Raw genomic sequence first — 24,323 nt, 5'->3', positions numbered from 1 at the left:
ATTATTATTTTGCGACGGTTTGTAGCTGACACCTTTCGTTATCGACCCTCTTAACCACAAACATTGCCACAGGAGGCGTGGGAATGGCAAATATATTAGATAAAACATTTAAATAGGTACTTTGTATAGGTACTAAACATTGTATACATCGATATCTGTAGAATCAAAATAAATCAGACCTATACTCGTAATTATGGCAACAAAAGACTACAGAAATACATCATCTGTGAAAATTTCAACTGTCTAGCTATCACGGTTCGTGAGATATACAGCCTGGTGACAGACGGACAGACAGACAGACGGAAGTCTTAGTAATAGGGTCCCGTTTTTACCCTTTGGGTACGGAACCCTAACTAGATAATATCTAACTTTGAATGCAAATGCTATATTATATTAAAAGGCTCCCTTTTATTATCTTTTGTTAGGTATATATATACATGCTTCTGATCGTTCGCATTACACTTAGGACAAGTTTCAAGTCGACTCTCTTTAATTTCTTTTGGATTTTCATTGTAATGTTTTTTTATCCGTGAATATTCTTCCCACTCATCGTAAAGGGGCCCACTGACTATCAGTCCGCCGGACGATTTCGGCCTGTCAGTAAGAACAAAAATTTGACAGTTCCGAACAACTGACCGGCCGATATCGGCCGGCGGACTGATAGTCAGTGGGCCCCTTTATATATATACATACCAATGCATATAAAATTGTCCACAAACCTTCGATTGATCGAGCCTTAAGAGATATTGGAGGGTTGGCATCTTTATTAGTAGTTCTGCCACGAGTGCTTAAAATTAGTGAAAAACGCCATTGCATACATTTTTACAAAAACATGCTACTCTCAGATCCTTTCTAACGCTCGATCAATTGCAGATTTTTGGGCAATTTTCAATCAGTTAGCATTGTGAACGATGGCATTTTATGGATAACTTACAATCCGATAAAAATACAGTTATGTTTACCTTAATGTTGTCCAAAGCATGATGCGGACGGTTAGAAAACAGTTACGAGAAATCGAAGGTAAAGGACTTACATGTTTTCTTGTAATATCAAATATGCTCTAGAATCTCTAGATTGTCATTATAATAGCCAGAATTATCTTTATTTTTGTGTTTTCGAAAAAAAACATTTTCACTACTTTAAGCCAACCCATTACATTAAATTAGGATAGGTCAAGTGGCTGATGGGAACCTCCAGGTGAGGCTGACCCAGTGGAATGAAATGTCCCATTGAGTCATTTGTAATATGTACACCTAGAACTTTTTCCAGCAAAAACAAGGGATTGACAAAATGAAATATCGACATAACTAATGCTCTAAGCTATGTAGTAATTATCGATACGTTGCCGTAATTAATTTATTAATAAGTAGCAGTACTGATAATTCCGCTACTTGACGTTAGATGTCGACTACGAAATTAAGTGTCGTTTTGGCACGTTTTGGTAATAAAACCGATGTACCTATGGAGTGAGCACTCTATTGACTCAACATCATGACAATGTACAAGCGATGTAGACACACTTAATGGAAATGATGTCATACTAGTTACAAAAACAAGTTATCTACCGGTATTTAGGTACCTAAGTACTTTTGACTGTTAAATTGACGTGGTCTGGTCCTGGCAGAATATCGACAGGAAAACGTTTTACATATAGCTAGCTTCTCAAGATCACCCTTGAAAACTTGTTAATTATGGGGTGCTTAAATTATGGGACCGAGGTCCGTATAAATACTCATCACGCAGAATTAAACTGCTTATAATACCTGTAAAAAATTAGATATTTATTTATTGACGTCGTTACGTGAAACCTCTATAAAAAATGGTTAGTTATTATCGGTACCTATTTGCAAAAACGGATTCTGCAACTACACTCGCGTGCAAAGAAACTGAATCACTTCACATGTGTGGCTTTCTCCGCTCAACAACTTTTCAAATTTTCATGCAATCCTGAAGAAAATTGTTGCAATCCTGGGCAAAGTTTTCATTTGTTTCAGATTTGACTACTGTAAAAACCCCCTGTTTTCTAAGAATAGACAAACGCTTGAAAAAAAAATTTTTTTACTTATAAAAACATTTTTTTTATCAACATATGGGTCATTTTCTATGAAACGGGACCTTATTGTCGATGGCGCTTACGCCGCACAGCGTCGCGCAGCATTGTATTTATATCGGAGCATCGTTTATAATAGCGTAAGCGCCATCGACAATAAGGTCCCTTTTTTTAGGAAATACCACATATTTTTTTGGAAAATCAGTAATTGGTGTTTCACCCCCGGATCTTCTTCCACATGTTAATTGGTTTTTCATCGATTTCGATTATTTAGTGGTATCAGGTCCCATTCCTTCAGCAAACCTGCTTTCAAGTCCTAAACGTTGAGTGGTGCAGGATCCTACGTCCGAATACGCAGTTTGCTACTGCTTTAAAATTAATAACATTCACCGGACTCACCCTTTACTATCTCGTGTCAAGTGTCGCATGAAGGAAGTCATATTGTACTTATTATGCACGACACACATCGCTTTCAATATTAAAACGCACTAAACCTGTTCGAAGTATACTTAAATTCAACCTTATTATTAGTGACATTCGGTCTAAATTTACGTCATACTTGTACTTATAACCATTTAATTTGAGACAAGCGGCGTCATTGCGGCGGTGTTTATCCTAGAAGTCATCCTTGGGGGTAAAAAGGGGGGGTGGAAGTTCGTATATACCTAAATTACTAACACCACGCAGACGACGTCGCGGGCAAAAGCTAGTGATTCATAGTTATTATAATATCCGCAACAAGTGTACCGAAACATCTATTCTTTGATTTGTTGCATAAAATTTTGGGGAGGAATGTGTATCGTGCGTACATTCTTTTATGAGAATGTCAAGCGATGAAGGCTGGAAGCAATTAACCAGTACAAATTGAACCGTAAACTGTAACCGTCCGTTACGGTTTACGGGTCAATTTGTACTGGTTATTGGTTAATTGCAATTAACGTTCGGCCAACACTGGCTGGAAGGCTGGAAGTACTAATGTATTTTTCGTTGTAATATAGCAATTGAACAATTAAAATTAGCATTAAGAATAATTGGAGCATCGGTTCTGAGAGTTATTCGGGAAATAGATATTTCCAATAAAACCTCTACATTTATTACTTAATTTTAGTGTACCTATTTAGTTTAAGATTATTTTAGAGCGCACCGCCAACAAACTCGAAGATTAGATTAAGGTACTTATAATGTTATAATTTTTGTTAAATTTTAAACAATAAAAAAAATACGTAAAAATACAAACACAGGAAGGACAATTCAGAAAATTAGGATTTTTAGCCAAGTGTTAAAAATCCCTCGTTTCGATATTCCTACATTTTTCATTAGTTACTTTAAAACTGTTTAGGGTATACAAGTTAACTATCGCGTCTCATTTTACCTAAAGTGTCACAAGTTAAATATTTACGTCACTTACCGACCCGATGAAGTGTAAATGTCTTCCTGTTCCGCGCAATTCAGAATCAGTTTTTATCCACTTCCGTCTAGAGCAAATTAGATAAGTATTAAGGTAATTTTATAGTTGCAAACAAGTTAAATTACCTAATTTGCTAAATATGGGTCGGAGACGCGAATGGGTCCGACCCATAATTAGCAAATTAGAGGCTTTGCTTGCCTTACACTTACAAGCATCCAATTTCGATCGCTGGTAATTGAATATTTGGCAACCGTATTGTGATCTAACAAAACCGCTATGCTTTTCAAAAACTGCTGGCTGCTGCCATCTTTTATTCCCTGACAATTATGATCTAGAAGATAGAATGATCTTTTAAAGAAAGGCTGTTAACGAACTAGTAAGTTTCATCTTAGGTCAACAAGTTCCATCTAGGTCTAGCTGTTAGTTCCACTATCTTGCCGGCCCGGCCTTAAGTTAACTTCAGGCTTTCTTATGTCTTCTGAAATCTGAAAATCTGCATTAGACGCCCATGTTTATATTTTGCTGGGAAATCCAAATTTTGGGCGCAACTCAGTGGTCAGGGTCCTTGTGAGAGTGTGATCAACCCATTCCTAATAATTTATAAAACTGAATCGGGACTTAATCGCGTACACTTACTTTTATTATTAGGCCTGACGTTTCGAACGTGACATTACACCCGTGTGACCCGTGGTTACACACAGACTGGCAACCCATTCCTGTTCAATCTAAAGAATCTGATTCTATTAAAATATGGCTCGAAAATGGCTTTAAAACGAATGCGCCTGATAAAAGTAACATAGCATACATTTCAGCTAATGGATTGCCTTCCACACAAATTCAGACTTCATTAACACTTTTATTTCACAAAAAATCAAACCATTGCAGTTGCCATTAATTTTGCAACTGAACCTTAGTGATACACACCATAATACGTGGCAGCAATCATACATTTTCCAATACAATTATATTTTTGAACTGTTGCTCTACAACCTACAACTCAATTAGTTTGATGGATGATGGATGCGAAATTAGGCAGCCACTCCAGTAAGCTACTTCCGCGGAGATGACACAGTTCACATAGTGACCGCGGCCTCGCCGTGACATTGACCGGCCGCGTTAGGCCTACATTCGACTGCGTGCACACACTTTGCATGCTGCTGAGGACGCTGAGGTGGAGGTTACGGCGCACGGTCAATGTGGATTTGACTCAAGCTTTTATTGTTCCAGTCTGGACAAGATGATCTATTCAGCAGTTTTTTGTATTGTTATTAAATTCCTCAACATCGAGTTTTTTAGCTGTCCTAAAATTATGAGGTACCTACTATTAAGTGCATAACCGTTGGATTGGATAATCGATGGTGATTCACAATGATATGTAGTTCACACTTCACAAGTATGGTAGTAACTAACATATCAAATTACTTTACAGTAAATGAATATCATAACAAAATCCTAGTGCCTTCTTATATCTATGGTATGTCTATGGTACGTACGTTCTAGTAAGAATAAAACAAAACTGAAAGAAAAATCTTGGTTTTTAATGAAAAAAAAAATCTAAAAATCTAAACAATAATAACAAAACAAATAAAAACAACAACATGACACTTGTATAAAAATCACGGACTAATTTATCAATATTTTTACTCCAACAAACGCAAACACCTTCGGGACACGTTTCTCATTTCTGCATATAAGATCGTATTAGTTTCATACCTATGATCAGTGCTGTGGTACATACAACCATCTTTATCGTATTAATATAGTTGAATCGCGGGATCGAGCGGGTAAGAGGACCTTCATCAAGTATCGTTGGTGAGCTGGTCAGTTCCAAGTCTTCAAATGTTGTCGCTTGTGGCCGCAAGCATCTCAAGAGATGCAAGTAGGCATTATGTCCTGCTTCTAAAGCGGCTGCCACGTCGCCCTCCCCAAACACGTCCAGGGCCCCCCACTCCACTACGCTGTTAGGTTTTATAGATGATGTTAAGTTGCGAAGAACCACGTAGTCCCCGCAGCGCGGTACGAAAATATCAGAAATGTTTTTCTCTTTGTAAACAAGGGGCTTTGCGGCTTCTTCTCCAAATAAATTCGTAAGCTGTTCCAATACAGCATCCTTGGAGTTGCTTACGCCGTCTCTAACTATCAGAACCCCAACTAAGCCTGCGTTGGTTTCCGCACCCGTGGTTGACAAGAGTGGACGCTCCATAGCCCAAACGATGGGACCGCGAATACTAAGTATATCGCCGCTGTATCCTTGACTCTGCCAGAAGTTCCTTTCATACTGAATTCTGAATTTGATCACTCTTCCAGGTAGCATCGCACCAACAACTGCAGCTTCTCTGTTTGACATAAACTGCTCCTCAACCGCTATCTTCAGCAACTCATCAGGCCTCAGAGCCATTGCTAATAAATTGCAAATGTAGTTGGTTTCTCCCTTAATGGTTTCCAAAATAACCTGTTCATTGGAATAAGATCGAATTTTCTGAATGGGTTTCGCTATCACCGTAATGTCTGCTACGCTTTTTTGCAATTTATGGGAGAAATGTCTCCTACAGTATCCGAATAGCTTTTCGCGAAACCTCGTGTTGGCTCCGTCTAAATGGTTCCTCATGCTTGAAGTCCTGTAGCACTGGTGTAAGTAAAAAAGGACAGACACGGAGTACGAGGAGGCCCCACAGACTAGTTGAACCAACATCCTCATCACTGCTCTCGAATTCGAGAACAACAGAGCACCGCAGAGATGACTTTCCATCGTAGTTTTATCGAAGTACAATAAATTTCTTCGCTCCACATCCCTGTTGACTCGTCTTGGTTGAAACAAATCTCTCGCATTCTGGTCGAGTAGGTCCTGATATTGATTCAACTCAAATCTCTCTACCACATTTAGGTAATCGAAATTATGGTAGTCAGTAGTGCACTGAACCGTGCTTCCGTCACGATATTGAAAGAGTTTGTTTAGCGGTGATCTCACTAATTTAGGATTGGCTATAGCGTCGGGTAGGGGTAAACCGAATTCTTTAGTAAACCTGAGTAGGTAGTCTCTTGCTATGTTGTCGACAAATTTACTCACCGATTCGGGTTCTTCGGGACCATCATCTTCTGATTCGTCATCATCTACCTGAAAGGCTACATTACCTTTCGAGATATCCTTGCGAACTGTCGACATATCTAAGACTACGATATCCATCGACTTTCCAAATGTCTTCTTCAGTTTATGAGCGGCAACTATACCAGGAAGACTACATCCTAGTATGATCACATCCGCCCTAATATTAGAGTGCACTACCATAAGTAAAGTTTAAGAATTTATAATTTACAACACTAAAATTCAACCATGACGCTTGATGTTAAACAATATGTGTCGACGTGCCAATTGTCATCAATAGACATTTGGTTGTTATTTTTAGGCGCATTAGCAAAAGTAGGTCTGTGTTTTTAGGTCGCAGTTTTTGGTAAAATTGTTGAAATCAAACACTGCAAACGAATTACACACCATAGCTGTTCCTGAATATAATAGAGCCGGCACACACCTACAATGTAAGTGTAAGCGTCAATGTAGATGATGTAGATCAGTGGGTCTTCCCAAACAATATTGACGGCGCTCAGTGGCACTGGCAGCCGAGGTGTTCCAGCTCAAATTGGGCTATCATGGCCAAGGTCAGAGGTGCACGCAGCTCGAAACAGATCGCGATGGCGGCGCACGGTGGAGGTCCTACTACCTATTTAGGCGACCTGGCAGCTTAAAATAAGGTAAGTAATTGAATGAATTTACAATTAGGTAGGTACATTTTGTGCTTCGTTTAACGTGTCCTTTAGGTACTTACTTACTAGATCAATGTTAAAATTTATTATCATCATCAGTGTCTTCAGGAAAAGTCTGAATAACAATTAGGTATCGTCCATACTTGCGAACATTGCGATTGCGAAGCTTAAATTTTGAATCCCGGAAAGAAGAGCGTTTTATTTTTATGTCTATGTCACAGCTGTTGGATTTGGATCTCCAAATAAATGAAATAAAAAAAGGTATGTTTCCATATTTTTCGTCTTATTACAAAGGAGTAAGGTGCAAAAGTGTAAACATATCCTTGACGTCGACAGTGCCTATAGTCTGTAACGGGAACTAACATTATCAATTTTATATGGCAATATGGCAATCAAACCTTTGACACCTGTCTTGTAAAAAGTAAACAAACTTCTATTATTATTTACAAAAACTTCATGTTTTATGTATGAAATATTATCAAAACAGGATAAATCCGAATGCTCATAACTATATTAGTACGTATACTACTAAAACGGGATCCTGCAGAGAACCATACCCGCAAAAAACGGGATGTTCAGTGGGAAAGAGCCCTAACCACCACTCAGCAGCACGAGAGTCAACGTTCGGAGAAGTAGGTTAGTTGTGTACCTACAGTCGTTCATCACATCTCCGTTATCAAGGCATGCGGCCGCGGGAAACTCATGGTAAATATTGGTACTTACTCAGGTCATTAGGTTTTGTTTTGTTGTACCTACAGCACGTAATCGTGAGTCGTGACCTTCGGCGTCACGCGTCAGGGGCGCGGCCGTGACGCGAGCCCATCAATGAAGCATCACCCGATTCACACGTCTCGTGATCGTGATCCCGACGTCCAATAGATCACATATTCTCATTAGTACAGTTGCATACCTACTCCACCAGAAGCCTGTTTTGTAGTCAATAAATCTATCTTAGATTACACCTAACACCTAATGTCCTAATGTATTCAAAGGTTTATAATTTATTAAAATCATAGCAAATCAAGCCTAAGCCTATGCCTATGATTATCTTGCCATATCTGTAGCGGAAAGGATTAGAATCGTGAAAAGTGACCTATTAAATATGAACCTTATGACAATGATAATGAGCCTAGATTTAAACGAAGGCGTTTCATTGATAAGATTTTCTCCGCTATTTTGCGTCGTACGTCACAGAAATTTGCCATTTATCAACGTCACACCTCCAAAGTAGACGCCTCCTCTCAACCGGGTTGCACTTACGATCTTCTTCCAATAATGAATCGCGAACAGTCCTTAGCAACTAAGGCGCGCGTGGACACAGTTGTAAAAGGTTGTAAGTGATAAGAGGACGGTGTTATACAATCGTTTCAACAATGAGAAAGTAAGGATCAGTCTTTATTCAATGAGAAAATAGATAAGATATACGTCTAAATATGTACACATTTTCTTGAGGAAGGTTTTAATATTAATACTACACACAGTTTTTGGGTAAAGCAGCTGAATGTATGGATGGTATAGAAAGGTTGCCAATCTCTTATAGCAGAATTGTTGCAAAAGTGACCGCTTTCAGCTTTAAATAATAGTTCCTAATCTCTCCGGTGGCGCTAGTTAGGCCTGGGACATGAGTATAACATGAACCATATAAGGCAACAAATAACCCGACCAAATTACGTAGGTTGTTTTTAGTAGTATTTCGGTGTATGGTGGCGCCGCCTAATTACTGTTTTTTATGGACACTTTTCGTACATAGAGATTGGGCTCCTTTATATAGTCTCCATGGCTGGATGCTTACTCATTGACTTTGACATCAGTGACATGACTGACTTTAATGAAACTAATTCCATCGTGGTATACGATGTCAAAAATTTGTTACTTAGGTACCTAATATATTTATTAGGTACCTAAGTAACAAATTTGATTTGATTTGTCTTTTTTATGACATAGAGGCAAACGAGCAGAAGAATCGTCTGATGGTAAGCGATTACCGTCGCCTATGGACACCCGCAACATCAGATGAGTTGTAAGTGCGTTGCCGGTATTTAATAGATGGGAGTACGCTCTTTTCTACAAGGTTGTATCGGTCCTGAAATACCGTAGGGGCATATAACATCATACATCAAATTATGTAAAAAAAATTTCCTAATGTCAAAAGGGATTAGAATCTTATTCCACAGTTCACAAAAAATCTTTGTGTCTAGAAACTTACTTATATCACCCCTGAAAAAGTATTCTGATGTCAGCTGCTTTGGCAATACTATTCTTTGTCCATTAGAAGTACTTTACCCCTTTTAGAACGGAAATTTTCACATTGTCTTAATACGAAGCCTAGTGACATAATATTAAGATTAATTTGAATTGACTCTAGATCTATCTTGGATCTATTGATTAGATTTATAGATAATGATTGAATTTGACACTCAGATGTAGATAACCGGCAACATTGTATTGCATGGCCGGATCCAGATATAAAAAGTTCATAAATCTACCTTTTAGCAGGACACTGTTTAGGAAAAGAAAGGAGTACGAATCATAGCTATGCTATATTACAATTATGCTGGCCACATACCCTATGACACCATCCTACAAACATTACGATTTACGATGTCTGAAACAGGCTCCTTGGCCACATCTCCCCTTAAGTCCTTTCGCCCCCGAATACAGGCGCCGGCGCACGCGAGCTCGAGCACGTACGCCAGGACCGACGCGTGCCCATGCGCAGTGACGTCACGGCGCCGTCATTTGTTTTAATTGATGATTCGCGAGTGGATATAGGTCATTGCCATGTAGCGTGAACATCGATGCGAAGAACGTTTAGGTCCTTCTCTCTTATTGTGACAGGGATGCAAATAGAGTCGGCAACTCTAAATAACTCTGCATTGCATTTGCAATGACAAAGTGTGGCAATGTCATCATTAATGTCATACTTCTGGATGCGTAACGATAGCTATAATTTTTTGTTATTACATAAAAAAACAGACAAGTGCGAGTCGGACTCGCCCACCGAGTGTTCCGTTCTTTTTAGTATTTTTTTTATAGCGGCAACAGAAATACATCATCTGTGAAAATTTCAACTGTCTAGCTATTACGGTTCATGAGATACAGCCTGGTGACAGACAGACGGACAGGAGTCTTGTCCTGTTTTTACCCTTTGGGTACGGAACCCTAAAAACTTGGACAAAGAAGGACTGAAAAAGTGTCGTCTACCTAATACACATACCTCCTAGTTGTGGAATGAGCTACTTTCTGTAGTGTTTCCCTTCCCATATCATAGGGTTCTTAAAGAAGCGGGTATTTAGGGTTCTATAAGGTCGACAACGCAGAAGTGGCTCCTCTGATGTTGCTTATGTCAGTTATGTCCATGGGCGGCGATGGCTGATTCCAGTCGGATGGCTCGTCTGCTCGTTTGCTGCCTATAACATAAAAAACCGGACAACTGCGAGTCGGACTCGCCCACTGAGGGTTCCGTATTTTTTAGTATTCGTTGTTATAGCGGCAACAGAAATACATCATCTGTGAAAATTTCAACTGTCTAGCTATCACGGTTGAGTAATAGGGTCCCGTTTTTACCCTTTGGGTACGGAACCCTAAAAAAATTGTTCATGGCATTAAGTTTACCTATCGTCGTAATAATGTTCTAATGTAATAGTGTGTAATTGCCAATACGCCACAACTGGTTTTCGTCAGTAAGTAATGATAATATTTGGATTCCGCCAGAATTATATGACTTAATTGTTACTGAGGTTTGAGAACAAGACACAAATTAGTTTGATAAGATTTGTGTAGTATTAAGCGCGATTTTGATATTGGAATTGGCATGCGTACTTCATTAGTATTATTTAATTCATGAATCACTGCGTCAACGGTGGCTATAATTGAAATCTACTTTACAATAAATGCTCGCATAATCCTAAAAGTTTTCTTGATTCCGTCCACGTAGTTTGCTTGTCGGTCATTGCACCATTTTCTTATTTAACTGAGCGCCGTTGTGGTCATATACATGGTATGTGGAATTTGTTCAATACTTATACCAAACCTACATCTTTCCGGGACGGACAGGATAAACCGTGTGAGTATGGAAACACGACCAGATCTCATGTAGACGGAGTTCGTTCCCATTTAAGCCGGTGTCGTTACGAGACTGATTAGACACGATTATTTCCTTCATATCAGGTTATCTGCCCCTTTCAGTTGCCAGGCGGAATTCTGTACCCCAAGAAATGAGGACTGTTTACATAAATAAATAAAAAGATAGATATTTCCCCAAATCCATCTAATCTTACACAGTGAAGTATACATTGACGTCGTAGTCCGAAACTAGCTTGTGTAAAGCTTATATTATGGGGCCGATATACATGCTTAAATAACTCCGGAACATAATATTGATGATAAACAGACAAATAAAATCCTTTGCTGGAATTCGAACACCCACCAAGCTTAGGAGCAACTAGACTAGGAGTGATAGAAACCCGTTAAATATTTGTTTTAATTCTCCTTTTACTTCAGTACGAGTAGCTACTGTACTCATGTGTCAACGGGGGCCATTGTCCTAACTGAAACAACCTACGAGTACCTTTTTGTGTTCCTCAGTCTCCTCATTTTAAATTTAAACTCACAGGAAAACTGAGCATTGGTGGTGCGATTTGTGACTTGTGACTTTAAAATTAATAATGATGCGTTGTCGTTGGAATCGGATGCGTTGTTAACTGGTTTCTGTAATATTTAATTAACATAAAGTGTTATTTGAGCTGAGTGACCTAGACAAGACTTCAACGCGCGCATAAAACATTTAAAAAAACGAAATTTTGGAGTATCAGATAAATCGTAGACATTTTATTTCACCAGTTCCTAACATATTCGGGAGCAAGAGATGTTAATGACCCTTTTAATCGAACATAGATACAGGTAGGTAGCATCAAAAGTAGCGGATCAAAAAATGGTGAAAAAATGCGCCATAAGTATTTGCCACCCCCGAATTCATTTTTGGAAATAGTGATATATCTCTACAGTTTACGTTAAAAAGTAATAAGTACGTAATTATTTACGACAGTCTAATTGTTCTATAAGAAACATATTTCTTTTTATGAAATAAAACTATGAAAACGGATTATATCGCGTATATTGAATTTATAATACATCCCGACGTTTCGAACCCTTTACAGCGCTCGTGGTCAACGGGTGACTGAGGAAAAATTACAAAGTGCAAAAATACCCACATACTAAAATAATGAACAATCATAGACTATAAACTTTAAGGCTTGGTTGTACATGCAAAATCGGTTCATAAGGCTAGTTATACACTACAATTATTTTCAAGTAAAGATATATATATATATATATATATATATATATATTGTGATGGGGTCACGTTCGCCGGGGCGGGCGCGGCCTCATACACCTCCCTTGTTCCAGACGGGAGCAAGGGTTTCCTATTTAGCTCAGAGGAGAGAGAGGGTGCAGAGTGAGAATAAGGAAACACAGTTGTAATGTTGTAATACAAATCGGCGGGCTTTTATGCCGGTTTATTATAAAGTAAGATTCCTTAGGTCTAGGTATCCTAAACTAGGTACGACGCAGGGTGGCTTCTAATTATCGCAACGGTACGGCGCGGACCCTAAGCTACTCGCGGATTCGGGAACGGTATCCCCTAAGAGTGAAGGGGATGGCGAGACGGGAAGGATATGCGAATCGGGGGGGAGCGCCTAGGGTGCCTACGCGTCTAAAACACGCCGGCTCTGACCAGGGCGATAGGGAGTATCAAGGGTGCCTACGCGTCTAAAACACGCCGGCTCTGACCAAGATACAGGGTAGGACAGGTTACGTAATCCAGGTGCCTACGCGTCTGAAAACACGCCGGCTCTGACTGGGCTACGGGAATCAGGAAGGGTCGGAGGGGAACCGGGTGCCTACGCGTCTGAAAACACGCCGGCTCGACCGGGAGATCAGCTGTCCTCACTGCGGAAGGCGGTGAGCCCAACTGACGCTGTTGTATGGGCGCGCGCCGCTTTTATACGCTCGGCCCGGCGCGCGACGGGTGGGTCGAGTGGGCTGGCACTCGATCGGTGGCCGCGGCTCGATAGGTAGCTCCGCTGTCTGTCACGTGGCCGTTGCATGATGTTGTAATGCGCGGCTAGGCGCGCCATTACAGTCCCGTCACCCGTCTGGAGATTTTTACCTATGGGGAAAAATCACCGTTAGAATATGCTGGCTGAAAGACGATACCTTTAATGCTTTTTTTTTGGTACTTTAATCTATTAACGGGTTTTTTTTTGATACTACACTATATTACGGTTATTTTTTATTACGGTACTTGAATGGAATCACTATTATATTTTTATATTATTTCACTACCCTATTAACTTTACTATTTATTTATTCTTGTTTCCCCCCTTTTTCCTTTCCGGTGACATTCGTAGGGCGGGTGCGCCTGCCGCGTTCGCGGCCTCCTCGTATGGCCGTGTTGTTGGCCGCCGTTTCTCTTTCTGCCCGCCCTGCGCGTCCTTTTCTTGTTTCCGCCCTCCGTGTCTGGTCTCGAGGACGGTGCCGGTGCCAGGGGGCTGGCGATCTGTAACTTACTTTTTGTTATCCCTCCGATATCTATTTTTCTTTTATTAAATTTACGTTTAAGGATCCCATGTTCCATTTCTGAAGTCGGTTCGTGTCCGCGCTGCGTGGTTTGTGTTTTTCGAATTTTCTTCTTCCGGTTGTATTTTGTCGCTGGACTCTGTGTGTGTTGTGTAAGGTTCGCTTTTGCTTGTCGGCGCGTGACTCGGTTTTCGGTGTATTTACCTTTTTCTGATATCTGGTCAATCTTACCGAAATCTACCTGTGGTAGCGGGTACGCATCTTCTTCGGTTATATGGATAACCTCACGGCAATATGCACGGAATCGGTACTGACCTGACGGTTTTTCTACTGGTACCACGGGGAAACTATGTGGGCTGTGTGACCTCTCGATCACGCCCTGTTGAAGCATGTCGCTCACATGCTTGTCGGTTATTTTTTGCTGTTTCGGATTTCGTGGATTACTTTGTTTTATAGGTTCTGTGTGCTTTAATTTTATTCTATGTTGTACCTTTGTGAGCGGTGTGGTTGGCTGCTGTTGACTGGATTCGGCGGTTGTGCTATCCTGGTTTTCTTCTGGAGTGTCTACTTTTTCCTTGTCTTCTCCGTTTTCCTTATTTTTTCTCTGGATATTCTTTTCATCGGGGTCTTCTTCGTCTTGGCTCTCTCCTGGCCATTTTATTGACATTCCAAGTCGTTTCAGGACGTCCATTCCTATTATAATGTCCGTCGCTGACGGCAGCACCCTCAGCCAGTGTCTGATTTTTACCTCTTTGACTTCTATATCGACCAACAGGTTGTTGTGGGTTTGTGTCCTGGTCCCATTCGCTAGTATTACTTCTCTTGTTTTTACCTTATTCTGGTACGCGATGTTCTTACATTCATTATATACTTGCTGGTTGATGTACGAGTTGGTGGATCCTGTGTCTATTACGCCTCGGTATCTTCTTCCCATTATGTGCAAATCGGTGTATATGCGGTTGTCGCTCGCCTGTGGGCTATCGGCTGCTCCTAGCTTTTCCTGCCCTATCCAGGTTGGTTTCTTGCAGCATGTCCTGCTTAACACTCCCAGTTTTCCACACTGGCTACAAAATACTTGGCGCCTGCCTCTGCAGGCGTCTGCGTTATGTCCCGGTTTCCCACAGGACCAGCAGCTGGTCTTGGGGTCGTACTTCGGATGCACTGTGTGGCTCGTACTCTCTCTCGGTTCGGGTTTCGGTTTCTGGTTTTTGTGGCGTCGGTCGTCCCTACCTTGGGTCGTTTGTTCGCTGCTTGCTTGTTTGTTCTCCCGCTTCTTCCTCTTTCAGGATCTCCACCAAGCCCTTACGTATCTCCTCTACGGTTAAGTCTTCGGTCGGTACGCCACGTTTTGTGGCTTCTTGTACTAATTCGGGTTTTTTCAGTCGGTATATCCAACTTGTAGGCATTTCTAATACCTACCGGTAAGCAGCGGTTGTACGGTGCACGGTTGTCCGTGCGGGGTTTTTTTTTTTTTACTTTATTACTTGGATGGAGCGTGGGGGCTCCTGGTGTACCTCTGTGCGGGCTAGGTGTACTCTACGGGTGGGCGGGATGCGACAGTCCCCGTTGCCTCGGTGCGGTGATGCTACGTGTAGCGGCTGTATGGAATATATTAGTACACGGGGCGGTATATGTTAAATATTTATTTATTTATTTATTCTCTCTCTTTATTCTGTCCTCTCTCGAGCATTGGTTCCTTCCAGGATACCGTATGGACTCCTACGTGAGTTTTTTCGTTGGGCGCCAGATGTGATGGGGTCACGTTCGCCGGGGCGGGCGCGGCCTCATACACCTCCCTTGTTCCAGACGGGAGCAAGGGTTTCCTATTTAGCTCAGAGGAGAGAGAGGGTGCAGAGTGAGAATAAGGAAACACAGTTGTAATGTTGTAATACAAATCGGCGGGCTTTTATGCCGGTTTATTATAAAGTAAGATTCCTTAGGTCTAGGTATCCTAAACTAGGTACGACGCAGGGTGGCTTCTAATTATCGCAACGGTACGGCGCGGACCCTAAGCTACTCGCGGATTCGGGAACGGTATCCCCTAAGAGTGAAGGGGATGGCGAGACGGGAAGGATATGCGAATCGGGGGGGAGCGCCTAGGGTGCCTACGCGTCTAAAACACGCCGGCTCTGACCAGGGCGATAGGGAGTATCAAGGGTGCCTACGCGTCTAAAACACGCCGGCTCTGACCAAGATACAGGGTAGGACAGGTTACGTAATCCAGGTGCCTACGCGTCTGAAAACACGCCGGCTCTGACTGGGCTACGGGAATCAGGAAGGGTCGGAGGGGAACCGGGTGCCTACGCGTCTGAAAACACGCCGGCTCGACCGCGAGATCAGCTGTCCTCACTGCGGAAGGCGGTGAGCCCAACTGACGCTGTTGTATGGGCGCGCGCCGCTTTTATACGCTCGGCCCGGCGCGCGACGGGTGGGGCGAGTGGGCTGGCACTCGATCGGTGGCCGCGGCTCGATAGGTAGCTCCGCTGTCTGTCATGTGGCCTTTGCATGATGTTGTAATGCGCGGCTAGGCGCGCCATTACAATATATATACGCGATAAAAACTACGCCGGCTCCAACCCTACACCTTGGACCCGAGAAGATTTAATTCCCTCCTAAATTGTAGGAGGGTATCCCAATATGGGACCGGCAACAAACTCGGCGGGACACATCTTTTCAAAACATATTATACTCAGAATGTCCAAGATCATCCAACACTAAGGTCTCACAGTCTATGTCTCGCTTGCTCCTTTATCAGATGGACTACAGGATCCCAAGCTGGTGGTCGAGAAAAGCCATCTTCCCTATTAAAGTTTGGATATTTCTTAATCTCAATGGCCTCGCGCAGCATTCTGGGTATGTAACGCTTCTCCTTGGCAAGAACCAGAGGCTTATCAAACTTGATTGAGTGATTGGCTTTATCCATGACATGCTCACAGACTGCAGACCTAGGTTGACGGTGCTTGACATCAGCTATGTGTTCCTTCACCCGAGTGGAAATGCTCCGTTTCGTCTGCCCGACATATGAGTGTGGCCTATACGCGATATAATCCGTTTTCATAGTTTTATTTCATGATTAACTATGGCGGTAACCGAAGACAATATTATATCTCTTTTTGTTAAGCTATTATTAGATTAGAGAATGGTAGATACTTTTGACTCGGAGTTTGATACTTTTGAAGCTGATTGTATCTGAATGCCGCTTCTGGGGCCCATAAGTAGTTATCTTTCCTTATCTCGAATTTGTACGAAGTACGAACACTCAGAAGCACGGTTTGACAAATACGATTTGACTTTGCTATCAATGATTTTGTAATAGTTAAGCAACATCTGACATCAATTGTGACAGAAAATTCTCTAGGTCTTTTATTACCAGACTTCATTTATAGAAAGGAAGAAAATATGTAGATGAATTACGAATTACATCATAACAGTAAGTATCTACATTAACAGCCTTTAATGTTCGTGACATGGCATATAAACTGCGTTCCCTAGTGGGTCTAATGTAGCTTGCAAGATTTGACCCCAACAAACATTTTTAGCAAAAATGGCTGTTCCGTCTCCGCCTGGTTTCGATAACAGGGAAAATGTCTGGAGAGGTAGATTAACGTTGCGATGGATGACTTGCGCGCTAATGTGTCACAAAACAGGATTCTGGCCATACGAAGTGAAGGAGAAAAAGCTTGAAGTTGCGATTGATGACAAATAGGACCGTGCGAAGGAAAAGCCGAAAAGCAGATCCTGGGCTCTAACTTAGAACGCAACCGGGAATTAAAAACGCTACGAGAGAGTAAATACACTAAGCATCAATCGAATCGGTGTGAAATAATGCGCCAAAAGTATTTGCCACGGTGGCAGATACTTTTGGCACATTGGCAGTGCCACCCTAGAATCCTTTTCCTTCCAAATAGAGCTATATCTACAGTTCGCGTGTTTATCACAGTCAAATTGTTCTAAATGTTAAGGTATTAGAAAAGGTAGATACTTTTGACGCGTATTAGTCTGATCAGCGGATCATGTCTTGACCACGTCGAATAAACGTGGTTCATACTTTGCCCGCTGCGCGCTTCTGAATTCTGAACTGCACCCTTATGCTGTGATGACAAACAAAGAGATATATATATGTATATAAATAAACGTCATGTAACCGTAATGTACATAAACCTAATCAGATTTAGTCCATAAATCCATATATCAAATGACATATTAGAATGACAAGATTCGGAATCCTTTGATCGATATGCGAATTTGTGTACCTGCAATAATCTTATCAGTTGTTGATATTGTATTATTGAAATTATACTTATTGTCTTCGAATTCAGAATGCCAATATAATAAAATTATGTTTTTTAATAGGTGGCAAATAAGCGCGCGGTCCACCTACTGGTGACACCTTTTGAAACATTCAATTCAATACACGTACCTATACGGAGTAAGAAGCAGTGTTACTGGTGGTGGTCTTCTGCAAGGTGGAGGTATTTCCCGAGACAATATTTATTTGACAGGTAAAAAAAATTTAGTTTTTGGCAAAATTTTCATTATTGGTATAAGATTCAGATTTATTTATTTCTCAATAGCGATACAGAATTTTCATTAATACAAACAAAAATATGCACACATAGTGAGATCGTCAAGGTAGGTACTCTAGGTACACATTTTATACCTAACTAATATTTACATTATTTTACATATATAGAAAAATATAAAAAAATATAATTCAATTGCAATTACACATATACAATTTGAATAATAATTAATTAACAGTAGTCTAGCTATTCATACAAATGGATACATTAATAGTTATTATTTAAGTTTTGATGCTATAAAGTGTATTGTCAAGTAGGAGCTGTTTAACTTTGCGACGGAAAGTGTTGATGTTTTATTACTTTTGGCAGTGTAGTTTCTGCCCTATTATTTTGGGACACTTTTTTGCAATCTTTGCGTGGGACTCTTGGGAGAAATTTAACGTTTTAGGTAAAACTTTCAATTTGACGTTGGAACTGCAATGACAGTGCTGAGTTATATATATTGGTCTGACTAGACAAATGCCTACGTGACTAAAAACCAGCAGGGTTACTGCACCCATTGCAAATATCTAACTCTTAAATTGACTAAGCACAACTGTAATAAATATCTCAACCTTAAAACAAATTTATTACTACTGTGCAAGGTTATAAATCGCTTGTACGTCGTGTTAGTTTATTCCCGTTGCGATTTTGTTAGTAATTGGTGCCTTCCCGCTTCGGCCCCTGCCATTTAATCTGATCGCATATCTCTATCAATTAACATCTAACGATGGGTGGAAGCAAAGCAGTTTGATGCAGTTATAGGGCCCTTCATCTAGTGCCTTGATCATACTTCTAAGTACCACCCTTAGAAGTATGATCAAGGCACTTCCATTTACCCAATTTCTTTGTCCAATGTGTATTGCGTCACATTTTGCTTAATGAGAGAGTGAGACGCAATGACATTGGACAAAGAAAACTGCCCTTAGAATTCAGCATCAACATCAATACTAGCGGTTGAAACAACGCGCCAAAAGTACCTGCCAGTCTGGAATGTTTTTCCAAATAGAGATGGGTACATTTAGAGGCGCTTTTGATATTATACCAAACAATGAAATTGTCGCAATCGCAACCTGTACCAAGCGACCAAAACGTTGTAAGCGCCGAGAAATTCATGGCGCTTACGCGTTTAGGTCGCGAGATTCATGCTCCGCTTCCGTAGTTTGTTGTCGTCCGTCAAAAACTCACGGCGCAAAACACTGGTTCTCTGTGCAGGTTCTATATAGTGCAATTGATTGCATCAATTTTATAATACAGTTTGATCAGTTATGCTACCATAAAGGTGACCAGCATTACTGCAGCAGTAAATATAGGTCTGAATCCGAACGTAACCTTAATACCTACATTGTATCCAGTCGCCATCAGATATAATCGGAGCGGTCGCGGTGCACAAAAATATCTGAACACGCACTCTAACCTAACGCCCTGACAATAGAGGCGTGTTCAGAAATTTTGAGCACCTTGGCCGCTCCGATATATCTGATGGCAGCTGTACGATTGCAATAACAACAATATACTTGCTTATACATTATGACATCACGGTGACAAGCAATATTGCCATATTGTTTGTCAATGTGACTTTGGAACACTTTTTTCTTTCTAAATCAATAGTTAATGATTCATAAATTATCAACAATTATCTATGTTGCACTGAACGCTTGCGCATGCCGCGTGCCATTATCTTTATTATCATCACAGAATGAAAAAGTCATTTATCTATGTACATACAAGATATATACAGTGGTACTACTAAACGAAATTAATATCTAGCTTAAATCTGAAACAGGCCTTTGAGGCATTGTACCAATAAGGATGCTGTTGTGCGAGGAAGGAGGAAGGAAGGAGGATGATTCTAATTGTATATATTTCTGACATACCTATTGTATATAATAATGTAAATAACGCAACTATGACTATGTATGATCAATACAAATAAAGAATATGAATATGAAGCAACCAGCTCTTCGGTCACCAGTTACATCAATCAGACGCTTCGCAATTTTTGAAAAAATATCACAGAAGTGATATTAAAGCTGCCTAAGATAAGATACGATACGATACTGTAACCTTACAGTACATTTTTGTGGATTAGTGCAGGGGTCGGAAACCGGTATTTGCTCCATACAAAAATACCGGTATTATTACGTTCTTTTTCGTTCTTTTGCTTATAATTTAATTTTTAATGGGACGTTTTAATAATGCAAAATTGTTTCCTAAATACATGATTCGGTCCTACGTAATGAGCATTAAAAAAAAACAAAATATTGGGCTATTTCGGGGTTTTTAAAAAATACCGGTTCTGAGCCCTGGATTAGTGTTATCGATCGTAAAGAAGAAATATGCGGAAATATTATGAATTTTTGGCACGGAGGTCGATTCTAACTAAACAATTTGTAATGGTGTTTACTGGTTTTGATAAGACTTTGACAATCGTCTTGGTGACTGACGCGCATCTCACGCACGCCATTAAACTATTATTACTAACGTATAGAACCGGCACAGAGAACCGGTATTTTGCGCCATGAGGTTTTCCCGAGGGGCTACAGTATGGGGTTCTTCAAAAAAGGAGTGTACAGGTTTTTAAAGGGTCGGCAACGCGCGTGTAATATCTCCGGTGTTGCAGGCGTTCATAGGCTACGGTAACTGCTTACCATCAGGCGGGCCGTATGCTTGATTGCCACCGACGTGGTATAAAAAAAAAAAAAAAAAAATGTCTCTATAGTAATAATAACTCAGTGTATGGTTCTGATTTACTTGCGTCAAAGTCTTAATGGGTACCTAATTAGCGCAATTGAAAAGAGTGCTTCTGCCTTCCAGAATGATGGAATCCCGTCTTAAGTCGCGTAGTCTTCGACATTCGGTTTTATGTGTATACAAAACTCCTGTTTTGTTCACATGGCGTCGCAAAATGGGCAATGGCATTTTGCTATGCTGTTGATTACGCGACCGAAATTACGGGACTGATAACTCAAAAAATTGCGTTCGTCTGGCTTCACCTCTGAAAAAACGTTAACTCAATTACCTATGTGAGGAGCAATAATCCACTTATTGTCCAAAACAATGCCAGCAAAAACATAAACAGAGCAGTTAGACTCTAGTTAGAGGGTCGAACTGGGAGCTTACACGTTGAATCGTCATTAGCTGCACGCAGCTTTGCATGCACAATCATTACTCGATACAACCCCGAGGCCCCGCGTACTTGGAGGCAAGTACAAATTTAATTCGAATTTGAAACTCATAGAAATAAAAGAAAGTTCCAAATTCAAAAGCACAAGAATTGCCCTGAGTCTTATGAGAAAACACATATTCATGAAACATTTTTAGTACTTATCCCGGTAAAGACATTTAATGTATCTTGGTCACGAACATTTGTTCCTGAATTATTGATGTTATTTTATCTATGTATCTAAGTAAGTATGAATTTATCCTACTCGTATATAAGTAACTATACTTATATGTATATCGTAGCCTATTTAGTACCCATAGTAGGTACAAGCTTTACTTAGTTTGTAGCTAGGTCGACCTGTAAGATAGTCCCCATATATTTATTATTTAACTAACTATATATAAGTCGGGAAATTTTGGAGCTGATATCCGATAACTCGTATTTATACATGTGGGCACGTTTTTAATGCACGTTAAGAAAAAAAAGAACAGTAAGCTTTAGAACGCGAATATATTATGTTTAGGTTATCTGGGGAATTTGGACACATTTGGCCTCGCCGAAGTACCTCTTTAAAGAAATCTTCTTGATCAATATGAAATCAAGAATAAGGATACATTTTATTCATAATTTACCTATTTTGCATTTAAATAAGTAATTTAAATATTAACCTGACTCTATGGAAAATCTGATGAGATCTGACGATGACACCTAATTTAAATTCACGGAAGTTCCACGGTGTAACAGATAAGAAATTTCCTAGTAGCAAAATTGTATCATTTTGTGGTGTAGATCACATCGTGCTCCTGGCGTAATTTCCTTATCAACTATATTGATATTATTGATGATCTTCTTTCACAATGTGTTTGTGTACATAACAATATCACTAGGAAAAAGCTACTTTTTTTTCACTCCTGCGCACAAAACTTTGTTCACGGAGCTTCGGTTTTGCAAATCGGTCAAATGCGTTTGTCTAGTAGGCATGGCACACTGCGTCCGATTCGCACGTCGCTCCGAAGTTTGAGCGAGACAACGCTATGCGCGTATTATAGCGACATCACGCTCGTACGTGTGAATCGGACGCAGTGTGCCACTACTGCACTGTGAGTACGTCAAAACGACTTATTTCTTATTTTAGGGGGAAATTTAGGTGGTTGAGAGATTGTACGCACCCTCCGTCGTTTGCACGCCTAAACTCAATGTGGTTGCATTTTTCCGCAAGAAAAAAGATCCTTTGACTACCTTCCAACTCTATCATCACTCATCATCAGATTAACTTCGTGTTATAACATTCTTGTATGACATTGTAGGCAAACGAGCAGCCAAATCGCGTGTTGGTAAACGATTACCATCCCTCATGGACACCCGCAACACCGGAGAGGTTGTAAGTGCGTTGCCGGCCTTTATGAATATTACGTCTCTTAATGGGATGGGATGGGATGAGAGTATAGGAGTATAATAAAAAACAAAGACAATTTAGGTACAATGCTTGTTTCCCAGTGACCAATGATTGATTTGAACCAGGGCTCGGAACCGGTATTTTTTTAAAACCCCGAAATAGCCAAATATTTTGAATTTTTTTATGCTCATTACGTAGGACTGAATCATGTATTTAGGAAACAATTTTGCATTATTAAAACGTCCTATTAAAAATGAAATTATAAACAAAAGAACGAAAAAGAACGTAATAATACCGGTATTTTTGTATGGAGCAAATACCGGTTTCCGACCCCTGATTTGAACTATAACCCGGCTAATAATAACCCCTAAACCATTCAGACTCAGTGGCAAACCAACGAATTTCTTGGGAATATGCAACATTTTTACAAACATTTTTAAAAACAATGTTTTTTTTCTTCATAAATAAACGTATTCAGTAATTCCTAAAGTACAACTGTACAATTGAGTCATGTAGACAATTTTAAACCTGCGATTATCATCTGTGGTCACCTGACCTACACACATGTGAACAAATGTTATGACTCCTTGTAGACTGTGGCGTAGGCGTCCATCATGTGATACCGGTCATATGCTCGTGGGAATGTATAGGTATTGATTAGGTCACACAAGCAAATCATATGAACCTGTCATTAACCCAATAGTTGGCTAAGGAAGATGTCGGTAAACTCGCTCCGCTGCACGTTAAATATTTAGTCCAGTAATTTACTAAATACTGATAAAGATATTGAATTGTCAGGATCATTGGGGGACCCTGCGCCTCCGTGTTCTTCAGTTGCACGTTGGTGCAAGGAGTTTAATTTGGGTAGGATATCAACTGAAGACGAACACCGCGAGGGCCGGCCGTCCATCGTCCGTACTGAGGACAACGTCAAAAAAATTAAGATTTAGTTTTAACTGATAGAAGAGTGACGATCAGATATTTAAATGACGTCACAGGACTCACAGGGATCTCGTATGGCAGCATTAAACGAATGTTAACCGAGGAATGGCACATGAACAAAGTATCCGCTCGTTGGGTACCCAGAATGTTAACTGACGACCAAAAAAAGATTCGATACAATATGTCGTTAGCAATCTTAAAAATTTCAAGTTGACCCTAAGAGTTCCCTGAAAGACCCTGTTCACGTTCTCGTGAAAAAGCAATTTTTAAATATTTATAATTTTTACGAACCACCCGTCGCTTAAAATGTATGCACGCGCCTAATATTTTAGATCCGCACTTAAGCCTTACCTTACCTTTAGCTATCTTCTAAGTAGTACTTATTTGAAGACATTTTCAGTATAAACGATTACTAAGTGTAACCTTTGCCTCTAGATAATTAGTTATTAGTTACTACA

The 24,323-nt window shown here is 40.3% G+C and overlaps 2 protein-coding genes across 2 annotated transcripts in view; one reads left to right on the top strand and one right to left on the bottom strand.

Moving 5' to 3' along the window:
• Positions 1-2,308: 2,308 nt before the first annotated feature.
• LOC134755685 (5-demethoxyubiquinone hydroxylase, mitochondrial) overlaps positions 2,309-24,323 on the top strand; it is a 194,536-nt gene continuing 172,521 nt past the window's right edge. Inside the window, exon 1 of the mRNA XM_063692230.1 lies at positions 2,309-2,319. The gene's annotated coding sequence lies outside the window, so the exon portion shown is untranslated. The remainder of the gene's footprint in view (positions 2,320-24,323) is intronic.
• LOC134755615 (uncharacterized) lies at positions 5,011-6,800 on the bottom strand. The gene has a single exon (XM_063692105.1). It carries the CDS (start codon positions 6,742-6,744, stop codon positions 5,137-5,139), a length of 1,608 nt encoding a protein of 535 aa, XP_063548175.1. The 5' UTR covers positions 6,745-6,800; the 3' UTR covers positions 5,011-5,136.

Source organism: Cydia strobilella, chromosome 3, assembly GCF_947568885.1.
Source record: "Cydia strobilella chromosome 3, ilCydStro3.1, whole genome shotgun sequence".
Classification (NCBI taxonomy): Eukaryota; Metazoa; Arthropoda; class Insecta; order Lepidoptera; family Tortricidae; genus Cydia; species Cydia strobilella.
The sequence above is the reverse complement of the archived record's forward strand: the minus strand, read 5'-3'. Positions and strand labels throughout refer to the sequence as shown.

Bases quoted from the DNA above. Each gene is read 5' to 3' on its own strand.
- LOC134755615 (XM_063692105.1), bottom strand. From the start codon at position 6,744: ATGGTAGTGCACTCTAATATTAGGGCGGATGTGATCATACTAGGATGT.